This window comes from Micropterus dolomieu, linkage group LG18 (assembly GCF_021292245.1).
Source record: "Micropterus dolomieu isolate WLL.071019.BEF.003 ecotype Adirondacks linkage group LG18, ASM2129224v1, whole genome shotgun sequence".
In the NCBI taxonomy this organism is placed as follows: Eukaryota; Metazoa; Chordata; class Actinopteri; order Centrarchiformes; family Centrarchidae; genus Micropterus; species Micropterus dolomieu.
In genome coordinates, this window is record NC_060167.1 from 28,794,918 (window position 1) to 28,804,300 (window position 9,383).

A 9,383-nucleotide genomic window follows, 5' to 3' on the forward strand; every position below is an offset into this window, starting at 1 on the left:
TTTCACTGCACTGGAACGTCCGGTTTTCTTTTTCTTTATTTTTAGATTTTCAGTGCCCTGATTGTACATTGCACTGTAACTTTTACTGTCCTGTTTTACCCTGTTTTCATAATGTGTTTAAGTTTTTCAATATCCCTGTGTTGCTTTTATGTCTGATGTAAAGCACTTTGAATTGCCTTGTCTTTGAAATGTGCTATACAAATAAACTTGCCTTGCCTTATGAGGAACCAGTTTATTCATGAAATTACATATCCCAGAAAACAACCACAGCAAGAGAAAGACAGACAGGGGAACCTGTTTTTGTGGCATGCAGGTGCTCTGCTCCCTATTTTCAACCGTCAGTAAGCATATTAAAAGGTGCCTTTGTACTGTTTTTAATTTCCATTTTACAGGGGACAAAAAGTCACAATGAACAAGCTTTGAGCGGCTGAGCATGACTCTGTAGGATTTTAATTTAAATTCTAGAAATTTTCAAAGATTTCAATGATAAGAGTCTAAGGAAGTCGAAACGAAATGGAAATAAAATATGAACAGGACTTCTACAATAGTTCATTTTTAATAACAGTTAAAATAAACTACTCAAAAAATGTGTTTTGCATATTGTTACTTGGATGTTTGAGCTTCACTGTGTCACGTACGTCTACTGAAGAGGGCTGATTTCTCTGCCCTCACCCAAATCTTTTTTTTAACCATATGCAACTTACACAAGCTTGATGTGGGAAATTAAAACCTTCAGCGCGCATATGAGGTAAAGGACCTTTCATGAGAAAATCGAAAGTGAAGATGGCTGCACAGATAAGATGCAAATAGAAACCTTATGTGCGGCATTCACTATGTTTGGCCTATCAGTGACAGTAGCCTACAAAGAAACAAAACCTGACTAAATTGCGGAAGTAGTCTGCAGCAGTTTGCATCTGAAACTGAACCGGTATCTGCGTGCAAGCAGCTGTTGTAAAACACTCGACACAAGCAAAATTAATTTCAGTGAACAGGACTTTTATCCCACCGTTTTATTCCTTTTTAAATACAATTTCTTTACTGGATATAAGAGGTCATCATCATGAACTCTCTGAACCAACAGAAGGCTACTCTCTACGCTCTCTGAGAGTCACCGCCCCTTTTTTTTATGAAAGAGGATACATGAAGCATCTGTACCTTACATGACACGTAAAATTGGCAGGAATAAAACACAACGTAGAGTGATGATGAAGAGACTGTTTCTGTTTGGCCCAGAGGCAAAGCCCGAAGTGTGACGTAATAATATCTACTGCGCCCCCTGTCCACCAATGGAGTCACAGCCCCATTTTATGAAAGAGGATACTTGACACATCTGTACCTTTGCGTTGTAAACACAGAGAACTACCAGGAAAACAAAACCTTATGATTCTTTATTCATTCAGTTTCCTATAGGCCATTCAACGCTCTTCACAGTTTCCATTTCCCCTGTTTACTGAAAATAAAGTGAATTTTATTTGAGGAAAAGGTGGTTGCTGCAACAAGCATTAAATGAAGTTGGGATGCAAATACACATGCTAATATTTATTTAATTAATATAGCATACCATTTAAAGAATTTGACAGTTTAAAAAGTTTCTTTTTAAATTAAGAACACTTCAAGTGTTTAACAAACTAAAGACGCTGTGGTGGGCTGAGGCTGCTGAATGATGAGGCAGACTGCACAAAGGTTTTTTTTTTTTCAAATCAAATGTGAATTATAGGCTATAGGCTATATTATTTTGCCCAAACATTAGCCTAATAACTCTCTCTGCACGTGGCACCAAATAGGCTAAACACAAGATGTTGTGTTAAATGAAGAGGTAAATGACTGATCCCTGTCCAGGAGGTAAAAAGGAAAAAGTTTCCAGTCTTCTACCTTACTTGATGACAAGAGTGTCGGGACCTCAACCTAACAGTGAAAGACAAGGAAACCAAACCTAACTTAACTTTCAGTTTCTTTTCTGCTCCATCACTGAAGGATCCTACCGCAGTTTCCATTTGCCACACACTCAACCGAGATTCGGTGTGCAAGCAGCTGTAGCTAAACTGGACACGAGAAAAAAAATCATTTCAGCGGTTTTATTGCTCTAGAAACACAATTTCTTTACAGAATAAAAGAAGGCATCATCATGAACTCCCTGAACCAACAGTACGAGGAGAAGGTGCGTCCCTGCATTGACCTCATTGACTCTCTTCGCTCTCTGGGTGTAGAGAAGGACTTGGCTCTGCCTGCTATCGCCGTGATTGGAGACCAGAGCTCGGGGAAGAGCTCCGTGCTGGAGGCGCTGTCAGGGGTGGCTCTGCCAAGAGGGAGTGGTAAGTCATTTACAAAACACCCTTTGCCTTTGACCAAACAACTTTAGGGACGTGTTTTGAAGGAAGGAGCAAGTAATGGATTACCTTCCACAGGTTCAAATATTCTACACTGATAATGGTAGGCTATATGTAGGCTAATCGTTCATGCGTGACAAAACGTCACACATATTCAGAAATGCACTGTCTGGCATTTTAATGAGATCCTTTAAAAACACCTGAAACGTTTCCTTTACTCCTGGCTTAACTGCCCACCAAATTAACATAACTAAATAATTAAGAATTAATAAATAAAACATAACTTATTGCCTGGCATAATAATAGCCTATATTGAAAGGCCCAATAATTAAGCTCTTTTACTGACTAAGTATATAGGCTAGAGTAGAATTAAATAGATCATACACCTGATGAAAGTCATGTAGACAGAAATGTTAATAATGAATATACCAGCTGCAAGTGAGATAGTGTGTGGGAGATTTTTCAAAGTTCCTCCTGACCAACCTGTCCCTGAGACCCAACTTTTCACCAAACACACTGGATTTCACTTTGACCTGATCATTCACTCTTCATTCATTCAGGCATCGTGACAAGATGTCCTCTCGAACTGAAGATGAAGAGAGAGAAACAAGGAGAGGAGTGGCACGGAAGGATAAGGTACCGAGACTATGAAGAAGAGATACAAGACCCTGCAGATGTGGAGAAACAGATTAGAGAAGGTACAATGAATTTTTAAATGTCACTATCAAAAGCCAAGCATTGAAGGAGGTTAAAGATTTGAAGCTGCTTTTCTGTGATCAGCACTTTTTTGTAGCTTTGTAATCATCATACATCATGTCCTCTCTCTCTCCAGCTCAGGACAAAATGGCCGGGAAAGGGTGTGGGATCAGTGATGACCTCATCAGTCTGGAGATCGCCTCTCCTAATGTTCCAGACCTGACGCTCATTGACCTGCCCGGCATCGCGAGGGTGGCTGTGAAGGGACAACCAGAGAACATTGGAGAGCAGGTATGGTTGTTCAGCACTCAATACTTTAGTCTGGAGTGAAATATTTTGACAACTATTGGACGGTTTGATAGACAAACGCTTGCTTGTCATTTCTAGCTGATGACCAATGCTTCTGGATGAAACAATAGCGTTCAGTAGCAGATTTTATTAGATGTGGTTAGCCAGCGTATTTCCAATTTGGTAATTCTGAAGTTTTGAATCTGAACATATCAGACTAATGAAACAACAATACATCCATGTATATTAAGCAAATGGTTTAGCATTGATCAATTAGGAACAATGAGCATAGTGATAGGTATTTTAACAACAGAGAAGAACATCTTATCCAAAGTTATGCATGTACTTTGTATGAACATAACGTATTTGTAAATGTAAATGCTATAGCGCCTTCCTAGTCTTTTCGACCACTCAAAGCGCTTTTACACTACATCTGCATCAGTGCTCATACAGAAACTAACATTCACACTCATTCATACACTGGCGGAACAGCCGCCAGGGGCAATTCATGGTTCAGTATCTTGCCCAATGACACTTCGACATGCAGCTTGGGGGAGCCAGGATTGACCCTAACAGTAATAGATTCTGGAAACTCACAAATAGCGAGGATCAGTCTTTATTTCAATGATTTGTGCTCCGCGTTGCGTACAAAAAGTTGAAGACAGTTCAACTTCGGCAGTGGGCGTGTGCGTGTGGAGAACACTTCATCTCATTGTAACAGGGACACTTGCTACTGAACATAGACTGTTTGCTGCTCCCTGACAAAAGAAAAATGTTTCTGCTGATACCATGAGAAAAAAAAAACGGTTGCTCAGAAGTTGCCCATTATGATGTTATGATCGTGGCTCTGGACTCTGATGGTAAATTGTTTTTGTTGTGCCTATAAAAAGGGGGAAAGTAATGGGAGAAGCATGAAAGAACATACACACGCAGCTCTTGCCTTCACTCGTCTGTATTGAATGCCTTTTTAAACAATGTGTACAAAAAAACATACATCTATTCAAGATTCATGCACTCCACTCCACTCCGGCCACAGTCACCATGAGTATCTTCTTAATGCATTCTAAATTATATTTTTAACTAAATTACCATGTGAAATGTAAATTGTTTTAACCAAAGTTATCACATGACATTTTAATACTCTTTTTTTAACTGAGTTCTCACATAACGCTCAAATGAAATGTACTTTAAACAAAATTATTCATCATCTCAGCCATGACATGAACTAAGCCCTTATAGTGATAAATATGCACATAATTCTTATAACACAAATATGTGGACGTAACAATAGCTAGCTTACACCAAAGACAAAGTAAACACTTGGATATGGCGAGACTCGGACATGGTGAAGCCATAAGGTGCTCCGGCTGCTAGCATACATATCTTCTCAGTTAGCAAGAAACTCTTTGAACAATAAACAAGTGCAAAAACGTCTCTATCACTCATATAAAACCACAGTAACATAGCAAATTAATTACGATTAAAATTTTTAATCGTTGCCCATCACTAGTTTTTTGTACTAAGAGTGGTGAAATATTACCACATAGCCTACTTGTGTGAATAGTACCATTTCCCTTTCAGTGCATTTGTTCATTATTTGATTAAAACCGCCACAAACACAATAGTGATTTGAGACGTTGTGCAGTTTATAACTTTATACTTGATATAATATGAATGAATACTTTCAGATAAAGAGACTGATCGAGAAGTTCATCAAAAAACAAGAAACCATCAGTTTGGTAGTTGTCCCATGCAACGTGGACATAGCGACCACAGAGGCTTTGAACATGGCCCAGCGGGTGGATCCTGATGGAGAGAGGACTTTGGGTAAGCAGAGTTGCCTATAGAAAAGGGCCACTTGGCTACAAGTTGCTTTCCTTTTAGATAGTTCACTATCTGTTTGTCCTTCTCTTTCTTAGGTATCTTGACAAAGCCTGATCTGGTGGACAAAGGCACAGAAGAGACGATGGTTGAAATTGTCCACAATGAGGTCATCCACCTGAAGAAGGGCTACATGATCGTCAAGTGCAGGGGTCAGCAGGAGATCACAGAGAAGGTGTCTCTTACTGAAGCCACAGAAAGAGAGGCAGCCTTCTTCAAAGAGCATGCATATTTCCAGTAAGTTCAGTCTTTGCAATTTGACAGATTGTGCAGCATGCACTCAGTAACCTTTTATGTCTGCTGTAGAATTCTCTACGATGAAGGCCACGCTACTGTTCCTAAACTGGCAGAAAAACTCACCCTTGAGCTTGTGAATCACATCAAGGTGAATACTTCTTAGTGCTTAACAGTTCACTACAGATTACTCTGTCCACTTCAGGTGTTTAAGGTTTGACCCCTGTGTGATTTGTAGACATCTCTGCCTCGGCTGGAAGAGCAGATAGAGAAGAAATTATTAAAGACTCAGGCAGACCTGGACAGTTGTGGCACTGGACCCCCAATTGATGCAACTGAAAGACTCGGTTTCCTCATTGATGTGGGTTTACTAGCTGGCACGTTTTACACTTAAGGAACACTGCACCTCATAATCAAAAGTGTAACCAAAGTCATTTGAGCTTATGAAAAAACACATTTGCCCTCTTCTTTTATCTGAACCTGTTTTATTTTAGAGAGTGACAGCGTTTACAAAGGATGCTGTCAACCTCAGCACAGGGGAGGACGTCAAATTTGGAGAAAGACTCAATATCTTTTCCATACTCAGAAAAGAGTTTGCGGAATGGAAAGCTATCATAGACAATTCTGGAGTAACATGTAAGTGCAAAACAACTTAAGCAACACGTTTAATGTTTGCCGTTTCTTCCGTGCTTCAAAACTGTAACCTAATAAGTTTTCCTTCCCGCTATGAAAAATGCAACCTATTTTACATTTGAATTTTAATATGCAAATTCTAAGTTTTGCCCCAGATTGCTGTAATGGTTACTACTACTACTGGACCTACTTTATGTCTGCTTTTTCTTTCACGAATTCATCCCTATTACAGTCAACTGGAATATTGAGAGGGAGGTGACTCAGTATGAACGAAAGTACCGTGGAAGAGAACTGCCGGGCTTCATCAACTACAAGACCTTCGAGGACATGGTCAAGGAGCAGATCAAAAGGCTGGAAGGGCCTGCTGTCCTGAAACTCAAGGAAGTGGCAGGCATGTCTTATCATGATGCTCCAATAATCACCTGCCATCTGAATGTAATACCGTCAAGATGTTAATTTGTGTTTTCTTTTATAGAAATTGTGAGGACAGAGCTGTTTAAGTTGGCGCAGAGCAGCTTAGTTGGATTTCCTAACCTCATCAGAACAGCTCAGGTACCATTTTAATTGTCCAGTGCTACAGTATGTGACTAAACATTGTTGAATATTTACAGACTAACTTTTATGTCCTTTAGATGAAGATTGAAGCCATCAGAAAGGAGAGGGAGATTGCAGCAGAGTCCATGCTGAGGACTCAGTTTAAGATGGAGATGATTGTTTACACTCAGGACAGCACATACAGCAAGAAGTTAGGAAAGCGGAAGAGGGAAAATGAACAGGAATGTGCGACAGTGTCTGTCTTCGTGGCTCCATTAGTGAAGAAAAGCATCAGCAGCACTGACAGCAATAATGACAGCGGGGCCACCCTGAAAGAGATGATCAAACACCTTAAATCCTACTACCAAGTACGTGTCATTTACATTACGTGCATTTTACAATACATCACACACATTTTAGATACAGTATAAAGGTGGGAAAGAATTGTAGTTTTATCATTTTGAATAAGTAGTGTTATTTGATGGATAGTCATAAAATGCCAACCTGATGACCTCTCCAAAGACAAAACTTTAAAATGATAATCCTTCACAAATTCTAATTAGTTTATCTAGTAATTAATAGCTTATCTATGGTTGATCAATGACATCCTAATCATGTATAGACTAGATAGATGAAATCTTAATGTTTTATGTATAAATCAAGAATATTTCTTCCTAAAACCATTTTTTATATCTATCTTCTATATTGATGAGCATGTTGTCAATCATGAACCCATACAGTATATGTACCCATCAAAGAATGAGCTCCTATAAACTGTTAACTCTGTATTAATTTATTCTGAATTATTCAAGATATATTAAAAATATGTTCAAGATTAAAAGTCAATTTGCAGAAATGCTCTGTAGTTTTTTTTAAGACACTATGATTTAGAAGTAATTATTTATTGTTCTACGAAGTGACGATGACTTTACTAAGGACAGACATTATTGAGTGCTACCCAAAAATGTCAAAATCTAGAACACCATCTTTCTCCTTGGGTGTGGCCGAATATGAACACATTATCCAGATATGCACAGATAATGCACCCTAAACAGATATGAAAACCAAACAAATTTTAGCAGAAATAATCATCCTCTGCCACGCTTGACACAATTGACCACAAAAGTAAAACTGATTTTTCTCCTCCTAACTCGGTCGTGATCAGCTGAATTTACTCTTTACATCAAGCCCAATAATCTATTTAGAAATCACCTCATGACTTCATCAATCAGATCATAATCATCTGATTCAGACATGTTCTTCACTGTCAGAGTAATCCATCTGATGTCTGTACAGTACAAACAGGAACTGCTCGTAGCAAAAGCAGCAGGACTTTTCATGATGCAGATATGCCAAAATTAGATTAAGTCAGGTTCATAGTATAAATATTCTACTATTGTGTTGACAGCTACACACAGATATATATGGAGTATAAATGTTTATATTTAATGAAGAAAATGAAGCAGAGTAGAACATTTCTAACAACTTCCCGTGTAAAACAAATAAAGATATTTTTGTGACATTTACATACAGATAGTTGTTTTACATTAGACCCCTACTTTCTCCTCTCCAAACCACAGATTGCTGGCCAGCGTCTAGCTGACCAGATCCCGCTTGTGATCCGCTACCAGATGTTGCAGGAGTCTGCTGTCCAGCTGCAGAGGGAGATGCTGCAGATGCTTCAGGACAAGGAAAAAACGGAGTCCCTACTTCAAGAGGACTCTGGCATAAGAACCAAGAGAATCCACCTTCAGAGTCGCCTCAAGCGCCTGTCAAAAGCACGCATTCTGCTGACTGAATTCAGCATGAACATATACAACTTCAACACAACACAACTGAAACAACAAAATGGCGCTGCGGATGGCGACCTCGGTGTTGCGCTCTCCCAAGCCCTGCCAGCCTCTCACCTGACCCCCCACCGGCACAGAGACAAAAGATCAGGAAGGCACAAGGCCCAGCACGCGTGTGACCCTTTTGTCTGAAAGCCTGTGCTGACTGGCTATCCCACATCTTCACACAGATCTTCAACAGATCAGTGGAGCTGTGTGAAATCTCCTCCTGCTTCAAGCGCTCCACAATAATCCCGGTCCCCAGAGAAACCCTCACATGTCATATCACAGGATTAAATGACTCAAGGCCCTGTCACCCTGACATCTGAGGTCATGAAATCCTTCGAGAGATTGGTGTTGGCCCACCTGAAGGACATCATAGCCCCCCTATTGGACATCCTGCAGTTGCTGTGCAGTCAGGTCAGTAGACGATGCAGTCAGCACGGGGCTGCACTATAACTACTTGTGGACTTCAACACCATCATCCCAGCGGTCCTCCTCCCCAAACTCACACAGCTCACTGTGCATGGCCTGCTGAAACTGTCAGTTCTTTTAAATTAAGACTGAAGAGTTTTTATTTTACCATTCCTTTTAATTAAATATTTAAGATTTTTCTTTTTACCACTGCCTTTAACTAGTAGATTGATAATGTGCACTGCACTGTAACATTTACTGTCCTGTTTTCTTTTTCTTTGTTTTTAGCTTTTTACCATTGCTTTTAATTAAATATTTACACGGTGAGAAATGAGTTGGTAATTGAGTGAAAAGATAATGAGAGTGAGATTGAACAGAGTGAAGGAAGTGGTCTTAAATCTCGCGCCTGAGTGATTTGCAGGACCCTCTGTCCACCTGTAAACGTGCAGGTGGGTCCAGAGTATAACTGGATCAAAGTCGCCTGCGGACAGACATGTCCTGGTTTCTCTGTAGTGTCTGAGGGTTTTTGGAGTTTCAGTGGACCCAA

At 39.8% G+C, this 9,383-nt stretch overlaps 1 protein-coding gene across 1 annotated transcript; it reads left to right on the forward strand.

The window, feature by feature from the left end:
• The first annotated feature begins 1,959 nt into the window (after positions 1-1,959).
• On the forward strand, positions 1,960-9,064 carry LOC123986987 (interferon-induced GTP-binding protein Mx-like). The gene is made up of 12 exons (XM_046075478.1): positions 1,960-2,312; positions 2,888-3,025; positions 3,160-3,314; positions 5,000-5,138; positions 5,231-5,429; positions 5,499-5,577; positions 5,665-5,787; positions 5,921-6,062; positions 6,292-6,450; positions 6,535-6,611; positions 6,692-6,961; positions 8,174-9,064. The coding sequence occupies exons 1-12, from the start codon at positions 2,126-2,128 to the stop codon at positions 8,573-8,575; spliced, it is 2,070 nt and encodes a 689-aa protein (XP_045931434.1). The 5' UTR covers positions 1,960-2,125; the 3' UTR covers positions 8,576-9,064.
• The last annotated feature ends 319 nt before the right edge of the window (positions 9,065-9,383 follow it).

Bases quoted from the DNA above. Each gene is read 5' to 3' on its own strand.
- LOC123986987 (XM_046075478.1), top strand. From the start codon at position 2,126: ATGAACTCCCTGAACCAACAGTACGAGGAGAAGGTGCGTCCCTGCATT. The intron at 5,139-5,230 runs GTAAGCAGAGTT...TCTCTTTCTTAG, and splicing joins TGATGGAGAGAGGACTTTGG to GTATCTTGACAAAGCCTGAT. The intron at 6,962-8,173 runs GTACGTGTCATT...TCCAAACCACAG, and splicing joins ACCTTAAATCCTACTACCAA to ATTGCTGGCCAGCGTCTAGC.